Genomic DNA, 15,551 nt, shown 5'->3' with positions numbered 1-15,551 from the left:
CACATTGGAGGAGGACGATTTATGTGCAAAAGCTAACCCTCAGTAGTCTAGAGTGATTTATGTGCAACTTGCTAATGCACAATAGGCTGTGAAATTCGTCTGGGCCAAGCATACCAGGCCTGTCTCCATGAATAGCAGCCAGCTGTTGATCTGAAAATGCCAATTGATTCATTGCCTCAAGAGCTTGACTGAGCTTGCGATCTCCCGACACGTTGTGTCTTCCTCGCCATCGATATCATCACCAATAATGAGTGGTTCTGAATCCGACCCATCATCGCCTATAGCCTTGGCAAGAAGATCCCTATCTCTAACCTCCATGAATGCTGGTGTACCATCCAATATAAGTGCTACTCTCATTGCTGCTACAAGCTCTCCAAAGATACACACATCATCACCCAAGTCATCTGCATTTTCTGCTTAAAGTCTTGAACGGACAAATTTGCTGCAAATGATGGAGACAAAACATAGGCAATAACCTGTTGACCCACTGCAAGTGAATCGTCACAGTCTATTGTGCATTAACAAGTTGCACATAAATCGTCCTTCCCCAATGTTTTAGGTTTAAAATATGTAAATCATCACATCCTGGAACGATTTACATTGATTTTGAAAGCTCAGTACCCTAGGACCATTTATGTGTATCTCTTGAGAGCGCTTCCAAGCATAGATCGTCCTAGGATGTAACAGTTAATATATAATTCAAAACACATAGTCCTAAGACGATTTATATATTATTAGGAATAGGGAATTTAGGTTTTGAAAATTGGTTTAGGTGAATTATCATAACATTGGTCTTTCTTTATTTTATTTAAATAAAAAAACCTTTAAAAACTTCTTAGTAATGGTAACATTAACATTGCCCTATGCTAGACTTCCTTAAGAAAACAAAATTCAATTAAGAAGCATCTAAAACCATTTACTTTTGTTGCGAGTAATCTTTTATTAAACCAACATATCAAGATTATGCTAAATTAAGAAATCTACTCGGAAGATGGAAAGTTGTTATGCTAAACTAAAACGCTTTTAATTTTCCTTTTTTTTTATGAAGCATGAGGGTAGTAGGAAGTTCACATAAGTCATGCTGAGTAATAACAAAATCAAATGATTTCATTAACAAGTAAAAGGTAAAAGCATAAGCATATTAAGCTGGACCTCTCACTCTTCCAACTGTGATGAAACTGAACTTCAAACCATATCCGATATGATTTTAACCAACCAAATATAAAAATCTACTGCATGAATGATTCTAGCCGCGGATCTGTATGGTGTGGAAGGCCACTTCGTGCGCCTAGAGCTCTGCACTTTGCTGCCGCCTGCAATCGCCATGCAGCTAAGTAAGATAAACCATCCATGATGTAACTAAAGTACCTGATATGATAGCTATGCAACATTCTTTTTCATTAATAACCGTTGCAAAGACTACTCACCACAGTAGCAGCAAAGCACAGCATGTTCTCCCTTGAAAAGTTGGCACAGAGAGCTGAAAAGCAACCCAAGGCAGCATGTGTCTTAACTTCGATATATTCGTTTTGGAAACAACTAAGAAACATGAAGTTTTGAATTTTGAACATGTAGAAGGCTTTTTTATAGTTTGATCCATGTCGAAATAGATAAATATAACAATGTAACTGATAAAATCTGACACGTAATCATACTTGTAACCTCCAATGATGAGTTGTAGAATGACATGGTAGGGGAAAAGAATCGAGGAAAAAGCACCAACCCCGCACGAAAGCAAAAGAACTATAGAGAACAAAGGTGTTAGCATTACCATAGAGAACAGCTCCAGCAAATGCATCTCCAGCACCAGTTGTATCAATGAGCTCAGATGGTGGTATGTTCTCGGCAGTTCCAACATATAACCTCCCACAAACTGTTCCTATGCCTTCTGCCTGCAATTTTGTCACTGACTGCAAGTAAAGAAGAACAAGTATATCACTTAAAAATGTTCACCAAAAGTTCAAATAAGCATTAAGTTTGAGATCACTAATTCTCAATATAGAGGCATGAGGTGATCTGAAAATTTAATATATAATTCAAATAATTATGTCTGGGAACAAATGCAAGCTGTTTGTTAGTCTTCTCTTTGTAAGACATTAATATTAAATATACTGTCTATGCCAAACATTGGCAATTGAATGCAGGGCTACTAAATGTGAACAACTGTTTTCTGCAAAGGTTTATTGGCATCCATGAATGTCTTCCCAATATTTGCTAGATCATCTAGCTTCTAACCTTAGCTAAAAAACGTTGGCTTTATTTTAGTAACTTTTGAATTTGTGATACAGTACCACAAAAAAAACATCTGATGAGTTGTATACGTCAATAACTTGCTCATGCAAGAGGGTACGCAAACAATAAGGTAGCGTTTGGTGGAGAGACAGAGACGAAAAGACTGAGACTGAGAGACAGAGACTAAGAGACAGGGATTGAAATAAATCTCAGTATTCTGTTTGGTGCAAAATGGGAGACATGAATTGAAACAAGAATGAAACTCTAATTTAATTTGCAAAAAGGGTAAAATTGGAATTAATTAATTGAAATGAAAGTATTTTAGGTATAAAATGTTATTAAAGTTTCAGTCTCCATCTCTAAAAATTTCAGTCTCCTGTGTCCCTACTTTTTGGAGGTACTGAAATTTTAGAGATAGAGACAGAAATTTTAGTATCAGTCTCTGAACTAACAAACACGATACTGAGTCTCACTATCTCAGTCTCTGTCTCAGTACCTCAAAACAAACGCTACCTAAGAACCACATCGATGTCCACAAATCCATACGAGTAATTTGCTTCAGTTATTATTTGCAATACTTGCATAGTTCATGGTGCTTACAGACAAAGTTTGCTTCAGTAATAGCACTGTAGAGAAAGAGTATGATGTGTGTATTGAGATTACCGATGATATGCAGGTTGGCATATATGTGCTCCTATTCCTTTTCATCTCCAGAGATTCTAGTAATCTGTCCACATCCGCTTCTTCCCTTGAAGCACCCTCTGCAGATTTTTATTTTATTTTATTATATTAAAACAAAGGTAAAATAAATATGAATTGTTTAAGCTAAAACCACATGAGAAATGTTTATTGTACACATTTTATAGAGAATACCATGCTTACTCCTCCATCATTGGATGAGGTCCCAATAAGGGCCATGCCCTACTTAGTGGCGGATGATGGATGAGTGAGCACAGTATCCTATAGAAAAAAGGAGTAAATTAAAAATAACTCAAAGCAGATACAACATAATTTTGACTTTTTTTGACAAGCACTATGCATAATTCAAATGGATCCAACATTCCAACTAAAAGAAAAGGTGAAATGGGAATATCACATATGTACCATCAACACTTCTCTCAAGCATTATGCATCCATCTTTTCCCAGAGTTACAATCACAAATTTGACTTTGGGTAACCTTAAAACCATAGAAACGAGTGCTTTTGGAATAGTTGTTGCCCCTGCCCATACCTGTCAGAAGAGATAGGTACATCATGTATGTGTGCAATCAATGATTCTTAAAGGACAAAATTAAAGCACAGGTTATGCAAACACATAAGGACAAAGATAAAATTTATTTATATACAGGTAGACTAGAAAGATAGCATGTCAAAATCAATTCAATTCTAATGTCAAGAAACACGGTTGATGAGAGAATTCTAAAATTATGTTGATTCTTATAAACATATATCACTTCTAGAGAAAACAATTGACTTGCCTGAGGAAAACGCGTTGCACATGTAAGATAATCGGCCAATTGAATGAGATCATCAAGCCCTTCTCTGAGCCTTTCGGCATCCATTAAGATAGGTATATTCTTCCTAACTGCCTGCACTGGAATATATGCAATTTTGTTTAATGCACTTCTTCAACCTCCAGTACCAGGCACCAGCAGAACAAAATACACAATACAAATGATGAATAAAGGGAAGCTCCATAGAAACAACAAAAGAGAAACTTGGTTCAATTTCACGTAACAATGTTGACATAACTTTTATGCCATGGAAACTTTATTTATTGCAATTTAATCACTTATATTTCTCCATCATATAAGCCATTGATCTTATGTTCAACCATCAGTGTGAGGAGTTGCAATGTATTAATACAAGACAATAAGCAGTTATGGAAGTTAGTCTTTCACCAGATACAATATAGAAAGTTCTGCATTCAATAACTATTTTCCATAGAGACTTCAACTTGTAAAAATGATTAGGCTCTTAGAATTCAAACAACGTGAATGCATGTAACAACCTCGTGTGCAACAACCAAGGCAGTTTCATTCAGCCTCCCATCCAAAAAAACAATTCCTGCTCCGCTCAATGCAGAAAACAAAGTTGATTCAGGAAGTTCAGCTGGCATCAGTTTAGGAAATCCTGGGGTATGTATACAAGTACGGGACTTCCTGAAAAGTTACATGAACAATTAATTGATTTACGGAAAAAAATTTCAGCAGCCACATTAGCACCAAATTCCTGAACATCTATCAATTAAGAATAATCATACAGCATAGTTGTTTTATTCTTATTAAGAGAATGCGCAACCTTTCCTTTTCATGCCTGCATTACTGCTGCTAAACAACAGTTTCAGTCACTTAAATTGTGAAGTATCTAAAGCTGATTAGCTTATAAATAGAAGATAAGAGAATATTAGAAAGAAAAAAAGAAAGAAAGAGGAATAAAAAAGAGAAGTATAGGCAAAAAAGGGTTTGCAACTTTTGTTTACTTTGATTTTTCTATTCAAGAAAAATAAAAATACAACACAATCCACTATTTTATGATCAAATCCAAGCACGGGACTTCGACTAGATTCTCAATTAGATCCACCTAATCAATGCCCTTATTTTCCTTCTGGAATTCGGATAACCAAATTACTCAATAAAGAAAGATGGTGTAGCCATATGTAGATAGGATTAGTACAATGAGTCAAAACAATCAAGAGAGTAAGTAATGAATTAAGAGTACTATATAGGTCAAATTTTCAATAAAGATTGACAACAGTTAGAATGATCATTACGTTTGACTGTCCACAATGATATAAGTAAATGGTGAAGTCCCTTCCTCGGATACCTGCAGATAAAAGAGAAGTAGATAACACAATAAGATAAATTACACATGCATAATAAAGAGTAATTTACCGACCAACGACTAGAAACAAATCAGATAACTGCAAGACTAGAAACTGAAGATCACAGAAACAAAAAGCTTCATGGAGATTGCAAACAGTTAGTTTACCACTATAAAAGATGTATCAACACCATCAGCCTGTAATTCATCTATTATGGCCCTGCCATGAGTGTCATCTGCAACCTAATAATAATCGGGTGTCAAACAGGTTCATAACTATTACATAAAAAACAGGTTATCAAATTAATATCAACATTTATACAAGACTAATAGGATACGAAGGATCATAGACTATGCGTTAGATTTAACAAAAAAGGGGTAAGAACCTTGGATATAAGCCTTGGCTTGAGTCCCAAGCGAGCAGCACAGGTTAGAGCATTTGCTGCATTGCCACCTCCTTCAACCTAAACAAACAATGCAAACAATTAATACCAAAGAATGTTGCCTTCTTTAACCCCGAAAATAAATAAATGATTAAAATTTCCTATCTTAAACCGTGAATATGGATGAACCTTGAAAGAAGTGCTTCTGATTTTTTCATCAGGTTTGGGATAAGCAGCAACAGTGGCCAACAAATCAATTGACACTGATCCACACCCTAACTGCACATAAACAGAGAGGGAGAAGTGAGAATTAGAAAGGGAACATGTTTTGAGCTTCAAAAAATGAAATTGGATGGAAGGTAAAATAGAGAGAGAAGCAGCACAAGGATGAGGTTTTCATTTTCAGGAATGGAATCGGAGGACATGGTAATGGTAATTGTAACGGACACTCAACTCAAATCTCTGCAACAGCCAAGAGAGCCTCGTTGACTGTAACATGAAAACCCATACACCACAAAGCAAAGCTCCATTTAATTAATGGTGTATGCTACGGTGATGATGCTAAATTTTTTTTCCTCATGTGATGAAGTGAGTTGGCAGACAACGGATGGTCACACGTTATGTTTTTTTTTTTGGAAGTTGCAACTCTTCTATTCCTTTTATTAGGTCTCTGTATTTAATTAGGTCTCTGTATTTTTTTCCTTTTAATTAAGTCTTTGTACTAATTTTTTTAATTGGGTCTCTATATATTTTTTTTATTTGGGTCTCTGTACCAATTATTTTTTAGGTGGGTCTCTATAAAATTAAGTCAATTATTGCTAAGAGGGACCTAATTAAAAAAAATGGTGCAAAAATTCAATAAAAAAAAGTATAAAAACCTAATTAAAAATTTCACAAAATTATAAGGACCAATAAAATAAGGTGACTTCGGTTTGAACAGAATAGTTTTAGAGGTTTCATTTTTTTTTTCTAAATTGAATTAAATCCAAGAAGTGAGATGTGTGAAGTTTTTCAGTGTGAAATTATTCATATTATCAATAATAATAATAATATTAATATTATTTTTTAATTTAGAGCTTTTTATATATAAATATTATACATGTTTTATTTATCAATATATATAATTTTAAAAAAAAATTATATTTTTATACTTTATTATACATTTTATTTATAGTGATAATGACATAAGTATGAATATATATCGAGTATAAATAAAATAAATCAAATTTTAATTGATTAAATTTCGTTTGCAAATTGATATCAAGAATTTAAAATAAAATAAAAGAATATTTTTTTTTATTGTAACTTGATATGTATATAATTGGACCATAAAATAACTAAAAAAAATTAGTATTTATAATATAATTTATCTCATTTGTATTGTAAATAAGATAAATAATACTTTGTAAATTAATAAATACATCCTAAATTATATATATTTTTAAATAAAACTTTTATTATTTTTTAGTATTCTAAAACAGAAAACATTTAATTAATTTATTTAAAAAATTAAATGCTTTTTTAATAAATAAAATGAGTAATTTATTTATTTAATAAAAATCCTTTAATTTGATACACAATTTATCTTATTAACGTCACCTACGAAAAAAACTTACGCACATATATCTAAACTTATTTCATTTCATAACCGATATATAAAATTATTATAAAAAATTCTAAACACTCAATCACGACAAAATTAAAACAACACAAACAGCCTCCAATACCCATACCATAGTTACAAAATTAAAAATTAAAAATTATAAAAGTTGTTAATTAAGATGAGTTAAGCAGTCACAAAAAAAAAAAAAATTAAGATGAGTTAAGCACATGACTTGAGGACAAAAAAAATGACTTTTTTTTTGGTAGATAAAAATACATACTTTATCTAAAAATCCGTGAATATGGATTATGGAGCAATCCAAACTTAACTCCAAACCTGATTCATCTGATGCAATACTTCACTAACCTACAAAGAATAGCAAACGTGTCGCCTCTACAGCTATGCCAGCAAGTTTCATCACATGAGAAATAAAAATGGCATCATCACAGTAGCATTACTCTTAATTAAATACGTTAATAGTTGAATTAGTCTCAGAGATCTTTTTTAATTCATCCCTCAAAGATTTTATAATTAAATTGATTTTTAAAAATTATGAATTAATAATATTTGTTTTTTAATTATTTAATTAATAATTTTACGTCAATAATAAATTATGTAAAATGTTAACTAATAATATATATATATATATATATATATAATGGTATCTTATATGTTCAACTAGATATTGATTAAATATGTGAAAATTTATCAATTTAGTTATTAGATCATGGAAATAAAGTTTATGTACTTAGAAAAAATAATTAAATTAATAGATTTTCATAAACATATTTGGTCAATGTTTAATTAGACATATCAACTATGATGTATATTGTTAATTAATGATTCGCATCATCAATCGTTGACAAAAATTGTTAATGGAGTGACTGAGAGACAAATATGATTAATTTTTAATATTTGATAGATCAATTTGATTGAGAAAATGTTTCAGAGACAAATTTAAAGAATACCTAGTCTTTCAAGAACTAATTTGATTATTATCCCTCGTGTATATTGTCAATTATCGTTTCACATCATCAATCATTAACAAAAATTGTTAATAGAATGACTGAAGGACAAATATGATTAATTTGTAGTCTTTAATAGACCAATTTGATTGAGAAAAATTTTCAAGGATTGATTTATAGAATGTCTCATCTTTTAAAGATTAACTTGACTATTAATCCTCATGTAAATTATCAGTTAATATTTCACATCATTAATCATTGACAGAAATTGTTAATAAAATGACTGAAAGATAAATATAATTATTTTTAATCTTTAATAAACTAATTTGATTAAAAAAATTTTAGAGACGAATTTAAAAATATTTCATCTTTTAGGCTAATTTAACTATTAATTCATAATTAATATTTTTATTTTATATTTAAATTAATATTAACTAATTCTTCTATATTTTATATTTAAAGTTAGCTTTTAGCATTTTTTTTAATATTTAATTATACTTTTGCATAACTAAATAGCTAGTCTAGTTATTGCTCTTTTTCTTTTGTAAAAGATATATCATCTTTTGGTGCTTGATTAAAATTTTAGCTGCTATATATTTTTGCAAAGTCTATACAAGATCATGTAATTTTTTAATGAGTTGGTAAATGTTTATATTGGTAATAAGTATTTTAGAATTGTTAGAGATTTATGAGAGTTTTAGTGGGTAAAAAGTCAATTTGAATAAGTCGACCATCTTTTTCAGTCATAACACACCTCAGAACATAAGACTAGCAATTGCTCAGACACTAAATATTGAACATATCGGAGTACAAGATAAATACCTGGGACTGCCCTCTTGTTGGGAATAAGACATCATTCCCCCTTGAGAAAATACCTTTGACAGAGAAATAAAATAGACACAATCACAACACAAGAATTTAACGTGGAAACTCCAATTACCGGAGAAAAAACCACGGCCGTTGTCAAATGACAACCAGAGAATATCATTATGTAAAAATTGTTACAACACATAGACTTCTTTCTCTCACCGGCACCCCAGTACACCCACACTCTCTCAAAGCAAATATCTAACTACACCTCACAACACTCTCTAATAAAGAGTACAGAGGAAAAGAAAAATCAGATACAAGCTTAAAGTGTTTCTGACTGGTACAAAAACAAATGGAGAACTTAGCCTCATATTTATAGCCTAGGCCACCCACTCCATTTGCTATCCTAAGCAATGTGGGACTAATTCAACCAAATCCTAACAATCTCCACCTTGATTGAAATAGTCACACATCTTCAGCTTCCATTGTCAACACCGACAATTCTTTGCTGCCATTGTCTATACCGACAATCATAGTTCAGAGAACTATCATACTCCACCATGAAAGTATACTCACTTGGAATTAGACCACTCCAAGCATTTCACCTTGGTACAGATCGAAACCTTGCTGAAAATTCATGTGCAACTTCCAAATTGGCTTTTCCTGGAAGTTCTTCAGCCATCGACCTAACTCCGCCACACACCTTGCATCTCAACGCCAACCAATGCCCGTGTGCAATTGTGGACCCGATTGCCACAACTTATCCTTATCCATGGCAGTGCGGTAATACCATGAGGATACTTCTTGTCTTCTAGAGAACATCATCTTCTCTCATAGAGAGAGCAACCAGAGATCTTCTCCTTCAACGCCTTGTGCAAACCTGATTGTATCAACACATCCTTGACTTGTATTTGCCACAAGCCAAAATTGATTCTTCCATCAAATTTCTCTATTTCAAGCTTCACAGCACTTGAATATCCTGACATTGTTGCAACCGTATACTGGAATAGTATAACTCAACCGTGCACTAGGAAGGGTCCCCAGGAAAGAGAGGTGGGTCACAATGGACACACTTAAATACCAAGTCTTTCCTTAGCCAGAACCTTTCCAAACAGCACTCTCACAGTGTCACACTGCCTTCCAGCAACAACAACAGGAACCAAAAATCAACCTCAAGCCACAGGACAAAATTCTTTTCTGATGTGGAAGGTCAAACTAGGCTGCAACCACAGAGCATACTAAGAATAAATCCCACCGAACCGAAGCTCTTGATACCACTTGTTGGGAATAAGACATCATTCTCCCTTGAGAAAATACCTTTGACAGAGAAATAAAATAGACACAATCACAACACAAGAATTTAACGTGGAAACTCCAATTACCGGAGAAAAAACCACGGCCGTTGTCAAATGACAACCAGAGAATATCACTATGTGAAAATTGTTACAACACATAGACTTCTTTCTCTCACCGGCACCCCAGTACACCCACACTCTCTCAAAGCAAATATCTAACTACACCTCACAACACTCTCTAATAAAGAGTACAGAGGAAAAGAAAAATCAGATACAAGCTTAAAGTGTTTCTGACTGGTGCAAAAACAAATGGAGAACTTAGCCTCATATTTATAGCCTAGGCCACCCACTCCATTTGCTATCCTAAGCAATGTGGGACTAATTCAACCAAATCCTAACACCTCTGTAGTCCAAAAATCAAAGAAAGCAACCTTTGGAGCTATCAAGGATAAAGTTCAGAAGAGGATTATGGGTTGGAAAAGAAGTCTATTGTCATCAGGTGGCAGACACACGCTATTGAGAGTGGTGGGGGAGGCGATTCTTATTTATACACTCTCTTGTTTCAAGCTCCCAAACACACTGTTGACTGAGATTCATAGCATGCTCTCGCAATTTTGGTGGGGTCAAAAAGGTGCAGAACGAAGAATGGTTTGTATTAAATGGGACATAATGACGAGACCGAAGAAAGATGGAGGGCTGGGAATCAAGGACCTAAGGGCGCAAAATTTGGCCTTATTGGGCAAGCAATGTTGGCGTCTAATGAAATACCCTAATTATACTCTATCAAGAATGCTCAAAGCTAAATATTTCAGATATACAGATTTTTTACATGCAGAGATAGGAAGCGTACCGTCGTGGGGCTGGAGAAGTGTTCTTGAAGGGCGCAAGGTGATCGAGAAAGGCTTGTTATGAAAAATAGGCTCTGGTACTCATGTCCGCATCTTCCATGACCCTTGGCTCTCACCACCAGTGCCCTTTAATGTCCCTCAAACTGCACTCACAATCCCGCCAAATCTGCAAGTGCATTACGTTAGTGCGTTACTAAATCCTGATAGAAGTTGGAACAGAAATCTGATTGAGTCAATTTTTTCAGTTGATATATACAATAAATTTTTTTCAATCAAACCAACAGAGGAGGAGGATGAAGTTAATTGGTGCTGGACAAAATCTGGTATATATGAAGTTGGGTCAGGATACAAAATTGCTTATGGATTCTTTCATTCTCCTACTTCATTGAGGCCCCAGAACATACAGAATAACAGAGTATGGAATAGCATTTGGAAATTGAAATTACCTCATAAAATTAAGATTTTTCTATGGAAGAGTCTTCATGAAAAGCTTCCGGTGTTGCAACAAGTTCACAACTGGTTTGCATCCACCCCTGCCACTTGTCCAAGATGCATGTTGAAGGCTGAATCAATTTCTCATTCTTTGTTCCAATGTCCCCTGTCTTCAATAATCTGGAGCCTAAGCTTAATAACCCCTGACCTATCGATGAGAGAAGAAGAGACCTTTTTCAATTGGTGGCAATGAGTCTTATCTTGGGCAGCGGCTCAATTCAACGGTAGACAAAAGACCCTCTTCATAGCGGCGCTTTGTTGGAGCACTTGGAAAGCGAAGAATCAGTGTGTTTTTGAGAAGGTAACAAGCCCGGCACCAGAGATAGTGAAAGAAGCCAACAATTTAGTGCGTGAACTCGTGAGCCATAACTGATGGATGCTGCTAATTCTCTTTACTCTTACTTTACTCTTTTCTAAACTCTTAATCTTAAATGGGATTACCCAATTCTTTTGTACTTCCTTATAGAACACCTTTATTTTATATTAATAAAATAACATTTATCTTTGAAAAAAAATGTTTATATTGGTAATGCTAGATACAGGGGTCAATTTTTTTCTCCAAAATTTTAGTTTTAACAAGTCAATAATTTTTATAATCAATAAATATTAGCTAAGTTAATCATTTTATCAATATTTCAAAGAATTTAACATTAACCCATAATTCAAGAATAACTAAGTTTTAGCTCCAGTTTAGATAAACTTCTTAAATAAGTTTTTTTTTTAAAAATTAAAATATAAAGACTTTTATTAATAACAGTTTATAAATAAGTTATTTTGTATTTGGATTTTTAGTTATATAAGTACTTATTTTAAAGTGATAACATTTGGATAAATGACACAATTAAACCAAATGGAGAATAAAATTACCTAATTCTACTAAATCAAAAGATCACCCAAAAGCACCTTCCTATGTAATTCGAATGAGCAAAATTCAGATTAAGAAAATGAATAATTTGAATTAGACAAAATTGAATTAGCAGAGGTTTTTGTAATTCGAAGTAATCCAATTCGAATTATTCATGGATGTAAGCCTTACGTAGTTCGAATCAGCTTTTTTTTTTTTTGAAATAAAAAGCTCAACACAGTAAGGTGGAGCATTTAGAAAGTCCAGAGTTACAATACAAACACTAAACAAAAAATCGTAGTTATCTCTGGTATTGCCATCAACAACTAGATGGAATAAAGCCAACTCACTCTTTGTAGCTCCTAATTGACTTGGTAATAACTTCCGCAATGCATGTTTCTTGATTCCTGAAAATTCTGGCATTCCTTTCCAACCACGTATTCCAAATGATAGCAAAAAAGCCAATCAGTCACCTGTTACGTTCGACTTTTCTTACAGGAGTTCCTGTCCAACTCTCAAAGTGTTGCTTAATGGTTCCTGGAATAGACCAAAATTTATTATAGGCGTATAACCAAGCACACTACACCTGCCACGTGAACTCACAGCCAATGAATAAGTGAAAATCATTCTCAGTTTCTTTTTTACATAAAACACAAATCATATCCCTGTGATCAATAATGCCCAATTTAATCAATCTTTCCTTAGTATTGACCCTACCAACGAATACAAACTAGGTGAATAACGCAACTCTTGGTGGAACTAGTCCTCTCCATATAGATTTAGTGAAACTATAACTCGTAATGTCCTCCGAGAGAGTCTCAACCTACAAATCCTTCACAAATGAGTTAGTAGAGTAAACTCCTGATCTATCAAATTTCCATACTATTCTGTCCGCCCTCTCACTTGTTAACCTGACAGATTGTAGAACTCCATAAAGTTGGTTAACTAATTCTAACTCATTGGAATAGTATCCTTCTCCAATGAAAGTTCCATATCCACTCCAGCCCATCCTAGAACCCACAGTCCCCTATTACATATCCGACTTGATTTGAAACCGAGAAAAGCCTTGGAAATACATCCTGCAACACACCACATGGTAAGCCAATTATCTTCCCAGAAACGAATTCTTCTATCATCTCCTAACTTTAATGATAACCCTCTGACCATCTTATCTCTCGCTTGCTGTTCTCTTATCTGCAACTGACAAATGTCACTCCACAGACCCTTTGTATTAGGAACCGGCTGACAAGAAAGAAGGACATTTGGATTCAAGTCATTGCAAGAGCACATAATTTTTTTCCATAATGAATAATCCTCCTTTGAAAACCGCCACCACCACTTGAACAACAATGCTATATTCCGGAGCACTGCATCGCCCACGCCCAAACCCCCGAAGCGTTTTGGAGCTTGCACAATATCCCACCTTACCAAAGGTACCCCATCCCTTATGTCCTCATTACTCTGCAAGAACCTCCTCTACAAAGATATCAACTTATCTGCTACTACTCTGGGCATCTTATATAAGCTAAGATAGTAAACCGGCAGACTATTAAGCACATATTTGATGAGTACCAGCTTATCAGCTTTATTAATCGTTTTGGCTTTCCACAGATTGAGTTTCTCTTCTACTTTGTCTATAATAGGTTTCCATGTCTTAACCAATTTCGGATTTGCTTCCAAAGAAATACCAAGATATTTGACTGGCAACGTTGCTTCCTTACACCCCAACATGCTACACATCCTTTCTGACCACTCTCGCTCGCAATTAACAGGAATCAAGCTAGATTTATCAAAGTTAATACTCAAACCAGACATCATCTCAAAACACCGTAGAAGCCGCTTATAATTGCAAATAGTCTCCTCCTCCGGGGGGCAAAAAATTATTGTGTCATCCGCAAATTACAAGTGAGACAACTCAATATTGTCTTTTCCAACCAACAAAGGAGAGATCCTTCCATGTCTTACTGCCTCTCCTACCATCCTATGAAGGACCTCAACAACAAGAACAAAAAGAAACGGAGAAAGAGGATCCCCTTGTCGTAAGCCCCGTTCCATCTTAAAAGATTTAGAAGGCGAGACATTTATCAAAAGTGACATAGACGCCATGCACACACATTCCTTGATCCACCCTCGCCATCTTTGCCCAAAGCCCATTTTCTGAAGTACAATATCCATAAACTTCCATTTGACTCTATCGTAAGCTTTTTGAAAGTCCAGTTTGATTATTGCCCATTTCTTCTTTCTTTCCTTCAATCATTGTATAGTTTCACATGCAATCAAAGCCCCATCATGAATCTTCCTCCCCTGCACAAACGCACTCTGAGTCTCCCCTACTAAGTCTGGCATTACCCTTCTCATTCTCCACACTAACACCTTCGAAATGACCTTATACACACACCCTACCATACTAATTGGCCGAAGATCTTTAATCTCCCTTGCTCCCACAAACTTCGGAGCCAAAGCCATCCATGTAACATTAGAATCTCTTGGTAGCTCAGCTGACTGGAAGAAATCCATGACAGCTGCAGTAAACTCAGGACCAATTTTCCCCCAACACTTCTTTATGAAGTTCATATTGTAGCTATCACAGCCAGGGGCCTTAGATGACTCGCAATCCCAAACTGCTTCCTTTATTTCGTCAGCCGAAGGCATCCTCTCTAAGTCTGTAGCCTCCTCTTCCTGTATCTTGTTAACTAGGCCATCCTGAATACCTACCAAAGGTGACGCTTCCTGATGATACAAGTTCTTGTAAAAATCTCTCATTGCACTCTTAATCCTGGCTTGATTCCTCACCAATCTGCCACTTATAACCAATGCATCAATCCTATTACTTCTTTTTCTTACTGAGGCTAAATTATGAAAATATCTAGTGTTCTTATCCATGTACTTAGCATGTCGGGACCTTGACATCTGCTTCCAATGGATTTTCTTCCTGACATACCAACGCTTACAGAAGCTAACTAGAGCGCTCCTTCTTGCCTCCATAATCCCATCATAAACTCCATCACTAGCCAAATCATCCAACTTCCTGATTTCATCTTCCAACTGCTGTACCTTCAAATCAATATCACCAAACTTCTCCATGTGCCATCTACTCATAGGTATCGTCAAAGCCTTCAACTTTTCAGTAAATTGAACCTCACCTAGACCCCTCCATTCCTCCTTCACCATTCTGAGAAACCCGTCATGTGTGAACCAAGAATCCAGACTTCGAAATGGCATCAGCCCTCCTCTTAATCTACTGTCCTCCACTATC

The 15,551-nt window shown here is 34.8% G+C and overlaps 2 protein-coding genes across 3 annotated transcripts; both read right to left on the bottom strand.

The window, feature by feature from the left end:
• Window positions 1-999: 999 nt before the first annotated feature.
• LOC107647866 (uncharacterized) lies at window positions 1,000-6,039 on the bottom strand. Of its 2 annotated transcripts, none has more exons than XM_088490585.1 (12): window positions 5,893-6,039; window positions 5,628-5,713; window positions 5,442-5,519; window positions 5,224-5,298; window positions 5,006-5,058; window positions 4,244-4,394; window positions 3,711-3,821; window positions 3,337-3,463; window positions 2,896-2,993; window positions 1,772-1,910; window positions 1,428-1,480; window positions 1,000-1,313 (listed from the first exon to the last, which is right to left on the bottom strand). In XM_088490585.1, the coding sequence occupies exons 1-12, from the start codon at window positions 5,966-5,968 to the stop codon at window positions 1,230-1,232; spliced, it is 1,131 nt and encodes a 376-aa protein (XP_088346711.1). In that variant the 5' UTR covers window positions 5,969-6,039; the 3' UTR covers window positions 1,000-1,229. The 2 variants fall into 2 exon arrangements, with proteins under 2 accessions (XP_088346711.1, XP_016207402.1); XM_016351916.3 differs by having other exon boundaries at window positions 5,628-5,717; window positions 5,822-6,005.
• Window positions 6,040-13,246: 7,207 nt separating this feature from the next.
• On the bottom strand, window positions 13,247-14,449 carry LOC148554946 (uncharacterized). Its single transcript, XM_088490560.1, has 3 exons — window positions 14,199-14,449; window positions 13,868-14,075; window positions 13,247-13,771 (listed from the first exon to the last, which is right to left on the bottom strand). Exons 1-3 carry the CDS (start codon window positions 14,447-14,449, stop codon window positions 13,247-13,249), a joined length of 984 nt encoding a protein of 327 aa, XP_088346686.1.
• Window positions 14,450-15,551: the final 1,102 nt, after the last annotated feature.

This window comes from Arachis ipaensis, chromosome B6 (genome assembly GCF_059453495.1).
Source record: "Arachis ipaensis isolate K30076 ecotype BB chromosome B6, ASM5945349v1, whole genome shotgun sequence".
NCBI lineage: Eukaryota > Viridiplantae > Streptophyta > Magnoliopsida > Fabales > Fabaceae > Arachis > Arachis ipaensis.
Note: the sequence above shows the minus strand (reverse complement) of the source record. Positions and strands in the feature narration are given on the sequence as shown.